At 52.7% G+C, this 15371-nt stretch overlaps 5 protein-coding genes across 5 annotated transcripts; 2 read left to right on the top strand and 3 right to left on the bottom strand.

Annotated features, from left to right (window-relative positions):
- Positions 1-172: 172 nt before the first annotated feature.
- On the bottom strand, positions 173-1747 carry BO80DRAFT_458317 (uncharacterized protein; the record flags this gene model as incomplete). The annotated part of the gene is made up of 5 exons (XM_025722271.1): positions 173-199; positions 257-681; positions 755-1060; positions 1171-1355; positions 1446-1747. The coding sequence occupies 5 exons, from the start codon at positions 1745-1747 to the stop codon at positions 173-175; spliced, it is 1245 nt and encodes a 414-aa protein (XP_025571515.1).
- A 1954-nt stretch (positions 1748-3701) lies between these two features.
- Positions 3702-5186, top strand: BO80DRAFT_194711 (uncharacterized protein). Its single transcript, XM_025714144.1, has 2 exons — positions 3702-4670; positions 4741-5186. The coding sequence occupies exons 1-2, from the start codon at positions 4132-4134 to the stop codon at positions 4949-4951; spliced, it is 750 nt and encodes a 249-aa protein (XP_025571514.1). The 5' UTR covers positions 3702-4131; the 3' UTR covers positions 4952-5186.
- A 552-nt stretch (positions 5187-5738) lies between these two features.
- BO80DRAFT_448535 (PDK/BCKDK family protein kinase) lies at positions 5739-7257 on the top strand (the record flags this gene model as incomplete). The annotated part of the gene is made up of 4 exons (XM_025721681.1): positions 5739-5850; positions 5943-6091; positions 6150-7141; positions 7194-7257. The coding sequence occupies 4 exons, from the start codon at positions 5739-5741 to the stop codon at positions 7255-7257; spliced, it is 1317 nt and encodes a 438-aa protein (XP_025571513.1).
- An 804-nt stretch (positions 7258-8061) lies between these two features.
- Positions 8062-9493, bottom strand: BO80DRAFT_504867 (uncharacterized protein; the record flags this gene model as incomplete). Its single annotated transcript, XM_025724451.1, has 3 exons — positions 8888-9493; positions 8574-8737; positions 8062-8496 (listed from the first exon to the last, which is right to left on the bottom strand). The coding sequence occupies exons 1-3, from the start codon at positions 9120-9122 to the stop codon at positions 8062-8064; spliced, it is 834 nt and encodes a 277-aa protein (XP_025571512.1). The 5' UTR covers positions 9123-9493.
- A 563-nt stretch (positions 9494-10056) lies between these two features.
- Positions 10057-12289, bottom strand: BO80DRAFT_448533 (SKN1/KRE6 family beta-glucan synthesis-associated protein; the record flags this gene model as incomplete). Its single annotated transcript, XM_025721680.1, has 6 exons — positions 10057-10108; positions 10162-10639; positions 10696-11218; positions 11287-11370; positions 11424-11604; positions 11673-12289. The coding sequence occupies 6 exons, from the start codon at positions 12287-12289 to the stop codon at positions 10057-10059; spliced, it is 1935 nt and encodes a 644-aa protein (XP_025571511.1).
- Between the last annotated feature and the right edge of the window lie 3082 nt (positions 12290-15371).

The following is a 15371-nucleotide window of genomic DNA, read 5'->3' as shown; positions in this document are numbered from 1 at the left end:
AAATAGTTTCAAGAAGATTCAGAGAAATGTGAGCCAGCTAAGACTCGTTGAAGTTGATGCACATGTTTCTGGGAGTATCCAAATCCGTAGTCCATTTGAAGAGGCCATGGGCGCACGGCACCATTGTGGGGTCCACACTGTGCGCATAAGTGATAGAAGTCTGGTCACAACCCTAGATGGCAGACAGCCAGTTGATAACCTAGAGATAAGTGTCAATCAGAGCACTTGATCGTGCAAGATGCAGAGGCTCACTCACCATCATTGCCTGTATCAAAGCCACCTTTTCTCCATAGTGTTTTCCATCCCAGCTGTCGGCCTGCAGTGTTGCGTTGTACATAGCCAGGGCATCTAGGCCTCGATCATGGGCTTCTTGAGCAGTATCTTGTGAATACTGCCAGCTGGACGCGTGGATGTTGTCTCCAGAATCCTTTTGCAGCCCAGGGGCTGTGGGGCCTACCCAGAGAAAAGGGGTGTTTCGTCCACTGGCCTGGGCCAATGTGAGCCATTCCTCCATGCTACTTTTGGCCGTGGGCAAGGAATAGGACGTGGAAAGTGAAAGACTCAAGACCACGGGTACTGGCTTGTTCCGGCCAGCCCCTCGGCCGACCATTCGACGGAACTTTTCGTACGCGTTCTTCGGAGCAGGCGAGCCGGCTGTGGCGAGGAATGCATGAGGGGTATCTGAGAGCACGGTGAGGATCAGTACTCAAGCCCATAGACGAGCGTTGACAGGCCAAAGGAGTGGAATGCTCACGGGAAGAACAAGTATAGGGTCTACGAGTGGGATTGCCGCCATCCTGCGCGTGTACATCATCGCTTGAAGTAATCCGCAGTGGCACACATGAGGCACTGGTGAACTGAGATTCACATCGGCAACTGTGACCATGGTCCTTGTTTATCTCCCACTCTCTCAGGGATCCGGTCGCCAGGTCCTCCCGGAGAAGAATGTTGAACCCTGCATAAGCGTCGGCCAGAGAATCATCACCAATGAAGACAATTCCATCAAATTTGCGTAGAATATTGCACACTTCAGCGCTGGTGAACCAACGATAGGAGCACCCTGAACAAGAACGGTCAGTCAGAGTGATACGAGGGCGGTTGCTGCCCAAACGGAACCCCCAGAAGCAGGAACGTCAGGCACAAGAAGGACGGCATCGAGTGGGCACTTGCCTTGTGAAGTATACGCAGCGTCGAAGCCATGACGCCCGCCATTGCTCATGGCGCTGAGAAGTGCGTCACGGGTTTGGCAGTACGGATTGCTTGACGCTCGTTCGCCATCACCGGATGGAGGGGGGGTGAAGAGGGACAGGGACGAGATGTCGCACTCTTGACGACCCAGGTAAGAAGCCAACAAACTATGTACAAGACGGGGCCAGATAAGCAAATTTGGCCATCGACAAGAGACGAAAAGCACCAGGAGTCAGGGGAAGCATCTGGAGACTTACTCATTGGCTGGCTGGGGGGGGAGAGGTTGTTGGGAGGAGGAGTAGAATGGATAGTAGAAGACATCCCGAATGAGCCAGACGATATAGAAGACGCCCAACACCCACAGACAAGCCATCAGCTTGTACGTGGAGGATCGCCAGGTGACCCTACGAATCAACCGTCGTCCGTTGGGCCCTTCGATCGGGCCGCGTCGTTGTGGAGCACTGCTCTGTTGCATCCCGGAGAAAGGATAGGCAAAGGCTTCGTTCATAGTGGAGGATAGACCCAATGATTCGCTGTGGGAGGCACGGCGGCGAGACATATTGGGGTTTGTTTACATGAACATGCAGCTGGGGGGAGGTAGTACAAGGTAAAGTAGGTGGTCAGGGAAGATGCATCTGCTGAAGTACCACGGTCCTTGTTTGCTTAGGCAAATAGATGACTGGCGAATGCCTGGCGTAACAAGGAATCGCCGATGTCAGGACCAGGCCAGTGAAATGAGAGGCCCGGGTAAGGTAGGATTACCAGCAGACGTGATGGGGCCGGCCAGGGAAACCTCCCCGAGGGGTAGGTATCAGAGGAGGGGTGACCTGAGGCCGAGCAAGCAGTAGTAGGAATAGTAGCAAGAAGTAAGTAGTGGCGTGGGACACTGGACTGCCTGCCCACTGCCTCGTCCTGGCGACGGCTTCAGGAGGGGATGGAGGGGAAAGTTCCTTGAAGAGTGGAGGGCTCGTTCCTCAGGTGTCCTTCTGATTGGGATATTCCCAATCGGTGCCTCTTTCCCTCTCGTCTGTCTCTCTTCCGTTCCTTCCTCTTCCTTCTTTCTCCCTCACCTTCCGGGTCTTTCTTTCTTCCTCTGCCCGGTCCGACTGAAGAAGACCCTTCCAGTCGCAAGTCGCAATGAGTAAGTAGTAAGTAGTAAGACGTAGCAAGCGTAGGATAGTAAGCAGTTGCCCAGTGGTCTGTCTCCTTCCCTATCCGAGCAAGTTTCTACTTCCCACCCTCTCAATCTTTGCGTCTGGCCTGTTTCAGGCTTGTTTTTTTTTCTTTTTTGCCTTGGCCCAACGTGGTCTTTCCCCTGAATATTAACCAATACGAAGTCTCCAATTCCTGAGCCACACACAGAAGGAGATAAAACAAAGTGACAGAATTATACCTAGAGGGCAACGGGGACAGGTAGTAATTATAAGGAGGGGCTAATTGACTGGATCCGGACCAGTGAAGGGCAGAATTTCGGCTTCAACAGCATGAGCGCAAAAAGGGCAATGCTGGGAAGGTTTGCGGATCCTCTCTATCGGGTCCTGCCAATGAGTGAGTGCACAGCAACAACCCAGCCAGATAGTAAGAGAAAAAGCGCCTCTCCAGTGCAGTCGGGACCATTAACAATAAGAATTGCCAAAAGGATAATCAACTTATCCGTCTATAAAAGAGTTACCACCCAAGCCAACGAGACAAAAAAAATTAAATAGGAAGAGAGAGAGGGAAAAAAAAAAAATTAAAAGCATGACGAGGGTTTGATGTTCGTGCAGTGCCGGTTTGCATCATTTCTCCCCCAATTATTTTTTTTTCGGGTTAGAACAATAAACCCACAGGGGAACGGAAATAAAAAACGAGCAACTAAAAACGAACAGTGCCCCCATTAAAGCCGCTGGAGCATCCTGGGTTAAGGATCCTTCCTCTGCATGCAAACAAACTGGTCGATGGGGGCCCCCCGATCCATCAGTCCAGTGTGTGTCCACAACCGGTATGAGCTATAGCCACCATCATAATACATAAGAATGGCAACAAACCCACTTCCGCGCACAAATAATAACGAGTTTCGGAGGAAGAAATTGGTCCGTGACATCAAATCGGACACTTTCCACTCACCTATTACGGCCAAGCCTGCCCCTCTAAGAATAATGGATCCCTTCCCTGGTGACTCTGACACTTGGGCAAACAGAAAAAAAATAAGGTAAGATGGCGGGGAGGGGACATGCAACGGTCTCCCAGGAGAACTCAAAGAAAAAAAATTCAAAAGTCATCAGAGTTGCCGGTGCTTCCTCGGCGATTTAAACAGTCAACTCACCGCGCGGTGAGATGACGGCCAGTCAGATAACCTGACGGGAAGATACTCAACTGACAACTAGTTTTCCGGTTGGTGGGCCAGACAGGTGTCAAAAAAGTTAACGAGACTCCACTGACAAGAAGGTTTCGGGCGGAAAGACATGCGAAGAATTGGATGTAAGACTGGAGCGACGCCAGCTGGAAATAATAGTCACTAAGTATGCCCCGGGATTCTTGCTAATGGAGAGCCCCTTAGGGGAGGGACAAGGGCCTCAGAGCCGGTCCATATTATTGTCACCTCCACGACAGGGGGGTAAAGGGGGTCAGCGGCAGCGCAATCGGGCTCCATCTCTTGGGCTTGTTTCTTCTTCGAGGTGATAGAGCAGAAATGACAGAGAAGATCATGACGACGCGATGATGGGGAAAGGTTGAAACCTGCCTGAAAGGCTGGGGTTGGGCATCCGTTTTGTTTCTTTTCTTTTTTGTTTTCCAGTCTTCTTTTTCTTTTCTTTTTTTTTCTTCCTTTTCTTCCCTCTCGTCCCAGCCCTATGCAACGGTTGGTGGTGTTCTCCCCTCATCGCGTCGTCCGCGTCCTCTCATCTTTATCAGGACGCGGCCTAGTCTGATTGGCTCTCTCTGGCGGTGGACTAACAGTAGGAGATGCACCACGAGGATCTTCGCTGCTGCTGCGGCCGTCGTTTAAATATTCCACCTGGATCTCTTTGCTTTTTCCTTTGCTGTCGCCAGTGGCATCCATCCAGCGACAACCACACGGACGCCGTGGCTGTCCAGCAGTTCGTGTGCTGGGAAATTCTATTGTCCCGCATGCAGGGACAATACAGAGTACTAAGTCATGGAGACAGTCCTACCACAATACAATTGATTCTTTTTTCTTTGTATCGTCCTCTTTATTTCGTATTCATTTTCTCTTCCGGTCATCGCTCCTTGGGGACCTTCTTTCCAGTGTCTGCCGGTCTTGCGAGGCCGTGGGCATGGCATGTGACTTCCTCCAAACTCAACTCCTTTTTCGGAGATCACGAGGCAGATCCGAAAGCGATAATCAATAATGATGAGCCATTCCCATCGTCCGAGTATACGAATCGGGAGCCGGTGTACGGAGGAGGATACATAAGCTTGTCGAGAACCATGAAGAACCGCAAGCGACTGGGGAGATCCGCGGAAGGGGAGAGGCTAATCAGGTACCTTGACCAAAGGAGCCAGCTGCGCCTGGACATGGAGGGGTAGATTATAAGCTGAATTAGCGGATAGCAGGGGGAGCCCGAGTCTGGCCAGGGACTATTACTCTTGCATCATGGATCCTAGCCAGTCGGAGTGCGCGTGCCCCGGATTTGAACCACCTCGGACGAAGGGGAGATCCGGAGAAAGGTTCAGCTTGACACCGGCAGTCCCGTGCGCGCCGACCTACTATGCCTATGGACGGAGGAGTCGTGTGTACTACACAGTACATACATGCCCCTAAGCACCTTCCCTACTAAATGGAGAATTTGCCAACGGGCGGCAGAGTCCGACGGTCGGCTGAAAGGGTCTACGGGGATAGGCTCTGACTGAAATTGTCCAGTTTACTCCGTAGATAACAGCGCGGCATCTCGATCAGCTCAGGCGATTCACGGAGTATTTGAGTCCGACATGCTCCTGCTTTTCCCCGTGGACGGGTGGTGCGATGGGCGAAGACGGTAGAGACAGGCTCCGAATCGGCTGTTGATGATTGGAACACCCTCGGCCACACACGGGATTGCAGACCATCAAGACGGCAACTGCGCGCCCCCCCCACCTGCGCACGTGACTCCCCGGGAATTGCGAGTCTCCGCAGCAGCCCAGCATCCAAAAAGAGTCATCCTCCACCGGTCGGTCTGCCCACCTCGACTTCCCTCCGCCCGTCTTCCTCTCCTCTCCGTCCTCCCTGTTCTTTTTCCCCCAGCGTCTCGGCTTCACTGAAGAAAAGGCGTGTCTACCAGATGCCCTGTGGAAGCTCCCTCCCTCGTTGATCGGTTTCTGTTCGCCACGACTGCTACCGGAAGCACCACTCCGGGGAATTCGTACCGCCCGCCGTTCCGAGCTCGCCTGCGAGCGGAGGTGTCCCTCAACCTCGGTAGTCCTCCCCTCAAACCATCCACCCTCACAACAATCACAATTGACCGACTGACTCTCTTTCAGCTGCTCTTGACCACGCGGGGGCGTTTTTACGGTCCATATTGGTTGTATCGAGTGTGATTCCAGGCCGTCCGGCCTGACATACCGTTGACATCATGTGGAAGCCGTCGGAGAGGCTGATGGACACCATCAGACATTATGCCAGCTTCCCTGCCACTGGTGTCTCTCTCCGGCAGATGGTCCAATTTGGAGATCGGCCCTCGACAGGTTAGCTTCTTCCCTTTCACGGTGGTGCCCTTTGCCACATGATGCTCGAGTGACCACCATGCGCTAACCTCGTGATCTCTTTCCCCAATCAGGCACTCTCTTTCGCGCGTCCCAATTCCTTTCCGAAGAACTGCCCATACGTCTCGCTCATCGTGTTCAGGACCTTGGAGAACTTCCCGATGGCCTGAGTGAAATGCCATCCATCAAGAAGGTCCAGGACTGGTACGCCCAGTCGTTCGAGGTATGACTCACATGTCAACCCCCATTTTTGGTCCGGTGGTGACTGACTTGTCGTGTAGGAAATTATCAACCTACCCCGTCCTACCCTTACTCAGGAAGTCAAGACCCGTTTGCTACGCCCAGGGCGCGTCAATGGGGGATTCTCAAAGATCCTCTCCGAGACCACGCAAAACCCTAGTATCCGTGAAGGTCAATATCGGTCCTCTCCCTCGTCCTTGCTGAATGGTAATGGCAACGGCAAAGGAGCTGCGGTGGGACGGAGATACTATGCCCCGTCGGATGATCAGGGGAATTGGCCACCGGAATTGAACGATTACAATGAACGCTTCGCCAGGACTTTACAGCACATCAAACGGAGACACGACAGTGTTGTGACCACCGTCGCCCAGGGTATTCTCGAATGGAAGCGAAAGCGCCAACGTCTACAGATTGATTCCACCGTCCAGTCGTTCCTCGATCGGTTCTACATGTCCCGCATTGGTATACGAATGTTAATCGGCCAGCACATCGCCTTGACGGAGCAAACGCACGTTCGACAACCAAACTATGTCGGAATCATCTGCACGAAAACCAATGTACGCGAAGTGGCTCTTGAGGCTATTGACAATGCTCGTTTCGTCTGTGAAGATTACTATGGTCTTTTTGATGCGCCCAAGGTGCAACTTGTCTGCAAGGAAGATCTGAACTTCATGTACGTTCCGGGTCACCTATCGCATATGCTCTTTGAGACCTTGAAGAACTCCCTGCGTGCGGTGGTGGAAGCCCACGGCGCAGACAAGGACGCCTTCCCGGTCACCAAGGTTATCATTGCAGAAGGCAAAGAAGATATTACCATAAAGATCTCGGACGAAGGTGGTGGCATCCCCCGTTCTGCCATCCCCTTGGTCTGGACGTACATGTACACTACCGTAGAGCAAACCCCAAGCCTGGATCCCGATTTTGACAAGAGCGACTTTAAGGCGCCTATGGCGGGTTTCGGGTATGGTCTGCCCATCAGTCGACTGTATGCTCGCTACTTTGGCGGGGATCTGAAGCTGATTAGTATGGAGGGGTAAGTTATGTTCCGCTGCAGACCAATCGCTTGGTTATTTAACATCGCCTAGGTATGGCACCGATGTCTATCTCCATCTCAACCGACTCTCGTCGAGCTCGGAACCCCTGCAATGACAATTACCAGTCATGAGGGATGGTCGTGTCCGGTTCTCTACTTCCCACAGACTACATCCTTTCTACGCGGAACCGGACCCACCACCATCCCAAGGATTGACGCCTATGAATATTGAAAGCGCACGTGCTCGGATGCGAACCCGGGAAGTTTCCGAACGCAAGCAAGTTGGGGATGCAGCGAGCCTGCTCAACGCTGAAAGGTGGAGCTGAGGTGGCTGCATTGCTTGGTATTGTTTAACCCTAGTCGGCTCGTCTGACGATGCGCATGACCAGGTTTGCCGAGGCAAGGCTTCTATTAAAAAAAAAAAATGTGTTCCTGAGCCTTGCCTACCGGCTGAGCATGTGATGTGGCCGTTCTAAAGCCTTGAGGGTGGAAAGGTGCACAAATTTGAAATTTGAAAAGTGATCCTCTAGCATTCTCTTGGGATGCATTGAGGTTAAGGCCCAGTTTTGGTCTGTTAGATACCCTTTGGTACGATGGGACGCATTGGAAGACCGACGCGCGGAATGGTGATTGGCGATCTATAGTATAGATGGTTGAGCGCTTGTGCGGACTTCCTTGGACACCATCTTTTTGTTTGGCATGTTATTGTTATGGTTGTTTGCTCGTTTGCATTGGTTTGACCCTCCTTGTATAGTATTTTACGGATTGACGGGATATCACGGTATGGTATGGTTTGGATGTATGTACAGAACGCAGCGATGTGAATATTCTTAACACCTTGCTCTCGTAGACAACCCACTCCCCCAATACCCCATTCAGAACACAACCCATCAACCGATCTACCTACCTCAATCAACCAATCACACCCCCTCAAACAACCCCCTCCTCCGCTCTCTCTCCCTCTCCCTCTCCCTCTCCCGATACGACGAACTCTGCAACCCCCGCCCCTTCGTCCCCCTCCCCACCCGATCCGGCGTCCCCATCCTCCCCTTCATCTTCGCCGACGACACCGACCCGGACCCCACCGACGCCGGCGACGACTGCATGGCCGCACTCCTCTCGCCCCCTCGACCGCCCCTCTCCGGCTTCCTCCACCCGGCATCATCCGTCTCGTACACATCCACGACCCGTCGGGGCACAATCATCGCCGTAGCGGACGATAGAAGACTCCCGCTGCCGCTGGCGCCGGCGGGATGTTGTACCGTGAATCGGTCCGCGCGGATCGAGGCCGCGGATTCGGGATCCTCGGGGGCGAGGAGGCGGGCGAGGAAGCGGCGGCGGGATTGGGGGAGGGTCTGGATTTATTAGCATCTGGGTAAAATGTAGTGGGGACGGGGAAAAGAATGGATGAAAGGGAGGGATGGATGGATACCTCCTGCGCAGCCAACGCCTGAATGGTAAGTAACTCTCGATCCAGCAGGACGCAAAGCGCGGCGTGTCGTTCTTCCCGAAGACGGGTCCGCATGCGACGTTCTTGATCGAGGGTTGCTTGGTAGAGACTGGGACCTAGGTGGGGGGTTTGGGTTGTCGGGTATGCTATTTTCCTCTTCTTATTAGTATGTATTCTTTATCAGAGATATAATGTGATGCGGAGTGTTGTTTTCAACCTCAACCATACACAACCCCAAGCATGAAACAAACCAACCCCAAAGAAAGTCTGGGAGAGGAGGAAGGGATAATACATACCATACCCCATAATGCCCGACTGCGGTCTCGAATGCAACGAATAGTCCAATTGCATTTCATCCGAGTCGGTATCGTGATCGAGGTCTTCGTCTGAGTCTTCTTCCTCTACCTCTTCTTCTTCCCGTGCTTCTTCAGCTTCGTCGGCGATGATGTCGTCGGAGTCGGAGTCGTCTGAGGTAATCACGATGGGGTGGTGTTCGCGACGGCCGGGGATGGGGAGGTGGGGGTTGAACATCTTGTTCTTTTTTGTTCTTTTTGTTTGAGAAGTGAAATGCTAAATCAATGAATGGTGAGCCGAGTGGATGATTGGCTCAGAGAACTGTCTCGTGTATGTGGAGTGAACAGCACGATATGTACGCGATAGATCGGATATATGTGACGTGAGGTGCTCTCCGAATCAGCTCCGCGGACTGTACAAGTCGAGGGGTCGGATGCTAAGACTGGATCCTGATCAGGACGATGGAGTACCTGTACGAGTCTAACTGTAGTGACAAAGCGGTCGACCCCGTCCGGCAGGATCAGAGACTGGAAGTTCGAACCTCCAGTCACGCGGGTTGGAGACGAGCGCGAAGCAGTGAGTGGAGGAAGCGGATGACGAAGGCGGAGGTGGGCTTAAACTAAGATAAGTTGACGGGTTGACTAGTTAACTGTTAACTATCGCGAGTCAGTCTGCTTAGTCAGGGGTGTGCCCTACCTGCCTCAGGGCTGAATGACAGGTCAGATGACGGGCCCCTCCACTGGATATCGCACTCTTGATCAGATCTTTGATTGTCTTCGATTCTATGGGACTATCTGCGACCGTGATCGGTCATACTCGAACAACCGGGCCTCCATGATTCCAACAAAATAACCCCGTCTGTAAAGACCAGGCGAAATAAGAATAAGCTAAAAGCACCATGCCAAACCGTTAAATGTGATGTAAGATGAAAAAAAAGTACAAGCGAAAATCGAAATGCAAAGGTTAGCCCCAGCCACCAGCTTGGAAGAACGGAAGGACGCCGTCAACGCCAAAGCAGAATGCCGCTAAAATGACTCGCAGGCGCCTGGACCGGCACCAGGGCATGTCAGGAAGCCGTGCGGTGTTCGCATCGGGGGAGCGAATGAGTAGATCGAGCACCTCGGAAACTCTAGGCGCCCTCGAGGATTCATACGATGTCTTCTCGAAGAATCTAGCACCCGTTCATGAGTGTGTTCGTGGGCCATTCATATCCGGCATCAGCCCTGCAATATGTTAGTGGATTATTGACATCGCTATCACAGAAATGATCACATACCATGAGGTTTGGTTGTGGTCGTTGTAAGCGTTCGGGTGTTTGGCAATGTAGTCCGTCGTCTCGTAGCCCGGTGGGTCGCAGGTGACACTGATGTTGTTCGGGTCCTGGTAGATCCGAATGTAATCGAACCGCATGAACCCAGGCAGGTAGCTCCGGATCGTGTCGTTGATCGGGGCAAAACTCCACGCCATACCCAGGTTCATCACAATCGACATTGGCTCCATGGGGATCATCCGCTGGCCGACGTTGCCGTTGGGTCCAATGGCTCGCCCGTCCAGGGTCCAGGTCTTATCCTGGCCCACAAACCAGGTCACGTTGCCCACGGCACCGGGGGTGTACTCGAACGCATAAACTTGGTACTCGGTGCCATTGTACCACTTGTTGTTGAGGTTGGTGAGGCCAGACATGGCTTGCTGGTACGGTCCTCCTCGGTAGGTGTTGATCTCCGTGATATGGGGGTCGTACACGGCCGTGTACTCTGCAGGATGTCAGAACGATGTCCCTAGCATATGCAAATCAGCTGCCGCAACGTACCGTAGTCAGGCATGTACCAAATGTCGAACGGAGCCATCTGCAAACTTTGGGACACGGTGCCAATAACGGCGTCCGGGTTGTTGTTCAGAGCGCCCACACTGGCCTCAATCACATCGATTTCGGGGGCGCCGCGGGATCTGCCCGGGGACGGATGGTCGGTGCCATTGCAAGTGCAAGCCGGTAAACGCATGCCGGGGAGGAAATTGATCCCGTCGGTGGAGCTCTGGTTGGGCGTGATGCCGGCATCGCATCGGTCGTAGTAGCTGTAGGGCCACATCCCATCGGTAGTCGCAGCATAGCCCGGTCGGCCTAGGTTGCCCATCGCCCAGAAGCCAGGCCAGAACCCAGATACATCCCCAGCGCCGGGCAAGGAGATACTGGCCTCCAAGCGACCACCCGAGAAGCACAGCTTATTCCAACTCTGCACCATTCCTGAACGATACCCCAGCTCGTGGTTGGTGAAGGCATCGAATCGGATCTCCAAGCTTCCATCTTTCGTCGTGACTGCGTCCGGGTCATACCACTATGAATCGGTCAGCTAGTGAGCGACAAAAAATTGGAATCAGTACTAGCCTCCAGGTCTTGCGTCACACCATACCAGAAATCCATGGCCTGATAATAAGGGTCGTCACCGTCATAAAAGGACCGACCAGGGGTTTCGAACTCGTCGGAAAACTACTCCAGTCAATCACCCTGCAAGGTCGCCAATAATTTCACTTGACACTCACCACCAGATGCCATTCCTTGCCGTCTGCTGATGTCTTTGTCATCGCAGAAGCCGGTGTGTCTGGGTCGATCAATCCCGTTCGTAATTTGGTGAGTCCTGCTTGGTCCCCGACGTCGACACATAAGGAATCATCAGGGTCACAGTTCGATTGGGCTGCTTTCTCTACCCCGCCCACAGCCGATCTAATAGCCAGTCAATGAGAATCTCCCTCACACCGCATGTGCAGCCAAAGTAGGTATAGATGTCATACATCACCGGATAGGCAACAAACAGCACGACAAAGCCCACTGTTATGAGTAGCAGTCCACCCAGATTGATCAGTCCCCGCCGATTCCACACATCACAATCAATATCCCGATCATTTGGATCCGGGTTATGCAAGTAGTCATCTTTCTCCACATCCTCCGGAAACAATAACAATCCTTCTGTTGGCATTATGTTGTACTTTTCCGTCACTGTTTGTGTGTTCACATCATTCTCATCACTCCCTGCACGCGACGGCGCCCGAGATTCATCGAAACGAGTGTATGAATACCCCCGAGCATCATAACTGGCTGCCTCTGAACTCCAGCTCGTGCGCCGCGACCGAATCGACAGATCCGGTGACCGGGATTGGTACAGTTCCTTGTGGGGATACGGCTTGGGGGGTATTAAGAACTCTGTTGATTCTTGGGGAGTGGGCGAACCCCATGTCGTCTGCAATGTGGCATCGGACGGCGACTGTACCATCCCGGGGGTCAGTGCCCGCCCAATCTGGTGCTGTGGTGGTACTGGCACATAGGGGTCGTCGGAATCAGCAAATGGGTTCTGTCGCCCGCAATTGAGACGAATCTGGGGCGTCTCTTGAAGGGAGGGGTTTGTGGACATCTTGTGCGACAAGTCCGTCTCAAAGGACTGGCCTGGTGGAGTGATGGGTTTCCTCTAATGTGATGCGCTCTTGTAGATAGCAATATGGTATCAATATTGCAGTGACCGACACCACCGGGCCCGTTTCTCAGAATCCCAGCTGTCAAATTGCCTGCGACCTCTCACTTCCTCGTGCTCTGTCTGCGGCCCGGATCCCCGACTTCACCCAGATGAGACGCTTCAGTGCGAGCCCAGATCTGATTGTAGGTATCCTCAATTCCTTTGTAATTGTAACGAACGACGGTGGACGCGCGACAGGTATCAATATGTGAAAACGCGATAATGAGCGGACAGGTCGTTGACCTGATGTCCAATGTGTCTATGGCCGATGCATAGAATGAGGATAATACGCACTTTGGAGCACCGTATGGATTAGCGATGGTTAAGGATGGATTTGCGCGGATAAAGGAGGACAGTCGCGCACCGCTAAACTGCTCACGGGCTGATGATAAGGTTGCAAAGAATCGCTGCCGTGAGGGGGGGAAGAGAAAGAGAAGAGTCAACGAGAGACAAATGAAGGTTGGTGACCGAAACAACAAAGGGATGGATGGTAGCGCAATGCAGAAGAGAGGGAGAGGGAGAAGAGGTGAAGGCGCGAAAAAGCAAGCGGGCAACAATGTTCATCCCAGGGCGGGAGAAGATCCTACATACATGGATGGACCCAAGCTTTGTGCCCACTGAACGGGATCACTTTATTTGCTGGGTGACGGCGGCGTTACACCTGCAAGTGGGATAATTACAGGAGGTACAGGAGGTGCCTGACCCAAACAAAGGCTGGTCTGCCATCAACCGAAACCGGTTGGAACGACATCGGGGAATGCATTATTAAAATAGAGCCAGCCAGTCATTGGTTCCTGCAGACCCTGGAGTCCCTGGCCGGGTGGGGATCTGCCGCCAAAGTTTGGGGATTGCGAGTCCCAGAGGGGTGGCGCCTGCATGGATGCTGTCTCGAAATGAGGTTATACTGCGTCCCGGCCCCCGTTATTGGCTGTCGGCCTGCAGCCATGTGATGGTCAATTGCATCTGCACGCTGGGCACATCCCGGCCAGATTCGAACTATCCCATGGGTGCAAGACACTTTTACCAGGCTCAATTCGACAGGGTAGAGGGAAGGGAAAAAAAGGGAAGAAAAGGCGGCAGATTCCTGAATGCTGGGAAAGAATCTGGTTGCCCTTGACTGGCGGAATGACGGGCGTGAACCACGGGAATCCTTTATCAGCGCGGGTGGGCCGAATCCCTGGGCTCGGCAGGGCCTCGGGGACACTAGGCCTGTCCAGGCTAGGCGGTACCAGGATGGAACGGCCACTAGGCGCTCATGAAAGTATCACCGAGGCGTAGCGCCGATCTTCTCGCGCCCTGACCGTATCGTATGGTCACCCGCATTCCTGCCGCCCGTGGCCATTGCGACGGCATTCCGTATCCTGGCACTGGATCGGGTCTCCGGGCCATAGAAGATAGGCAGCAATTGATAGAATGATTGAATCTCACTGTGACTGGCCTGGAGAACCTTATTTCCCCCGGTTGCCAGAGCACTGGCGAAATCCTTCTGTCGGGCCGGACGGGTCTCCATGCCAAGTCTGGATTCTACGCCCGGACGAGTTCGGTATATGCCTGGTGTGAAGTCAGTGGACTCGCAAATCGCGATGTGCTGTTGCTGCTATCTGCTACGGAGTAGTGTGGCTCACGGTTGGTCCAGTACAGGTCAGCCGGGCAGCAATTGAATTACTGGGCGACAACCCGGGTCCCATCGCGATCCAATGGATCCTGTGAAACATGCTATATTGGTGTTTGGGATTGATCCATTAGAAAGCAGCCGGCTCGTTGGCAATTTTCTACTAGATATTGTAATATGATGATATTCCAAAGGATGGATTTCAATCTATGTGCCAATATGGAATACTCACAGTACTCCGTAGTCTACGGAGAGATAGGAAAATTCCCATCGTACGCTATGAACCCCTGGCCTGTGCTTTGCCGGTCAAGCAACCCGCCGATGGGCTGATGGATATCCACATTCCACGGTTGGCCAGGCCGTTGTTACAAACCAACCTGCGAAGATCGGGGCCTCGAGTTTGTCACTCATGAGCTATCTCGTGGGGATTTCTTCTGGTGTGTAACGCAGCGCAGCGCAGCCACGGGGACGGCCAGGTGCTTGATTGTAGCGGATGAATCCATCTTCTGCTTGATTCGACAGGGAAGCAAAGAATTGGTTGCTTTCCCTTTCTATTGTCATTTTGGCGATGGAAAATCTGCTCAGTGGCACGACACCAGCCATGATGAAGTATGGCGACAGTGTGACTTTGTAGTCAGATGGCTTATATATATGACTGCCTATTACCCAGATACTGGACCTGAATACGGAGTATTACTGCCTCATGTACTAATTCGGGAAATATTACCTACGTATCTAGTACTTCCAGGCCGTTAATTGCCTATACAGAGTACAGAGCATCTGATACCTGATCTATATACTAGCTCGTTCCCATGAAGTCAATATATTTCTCTCAGCAGCCATCAAGCCACAACCACCCTCCAAGAAAAGACTTGAAATCAAAACCTCCAAGCATCAGAACTGACTCGAACAAGCAAATTTTTCAAACCCCTGGAACTTCTCCTCCATTAACCACCTTGCACACTCCCGATTCACCCAACCCATCCCCCATCCCCCATCCACCCCAGTGACAGAACCAGTGACCGCCAATAAGTACACCCAGTGAAACTCTTCCACCCATTCAACACCACCATTACTACTTCATACTCATACAATACTCCATACTTCCCCCTCCATATAAAACCCCACCATCTCCAACTCACCACAAAGTAGTAACGTTCCAGAAAGTGAGTCCGTGATTAAACTTTTCTATTTACCCGTTGAACCAAACTTTCATTCGATAGTGTTGGATGCATCCCGTGTTGCTGAACCATGATATGTTATTGTTTGTGATAACTCAGGGGCTGGGGCTGGGGCTGGGGCTGGGGCTGGGGCTGGATAGTTTAACATTGAACAACAGCACACTCTTGTTTCGTTGGGGTGGATGTGAGT

The sequence above is a fragment of the Aspergillus ibericus genome (genome assembly GCF_003184845.1).
Source record: "Aspergillus ibericus CBS 121593 unplaced genomic scaffold BO80scaffold_47, whole genome shotgun sequence".
NCBI classification, from domain to species: Eukaryota; Fungi; Ascomycota; class Eurotiomycetes; order Eurotiales; family Aspergillaceae; genus Aspergillus; species Aspergillus ibericus.
The sequence above is the reverse complement of the archived record's forward strand: the minus strand, read 5'-3'. Positions and strand labels throughout refer to the sequence as shown.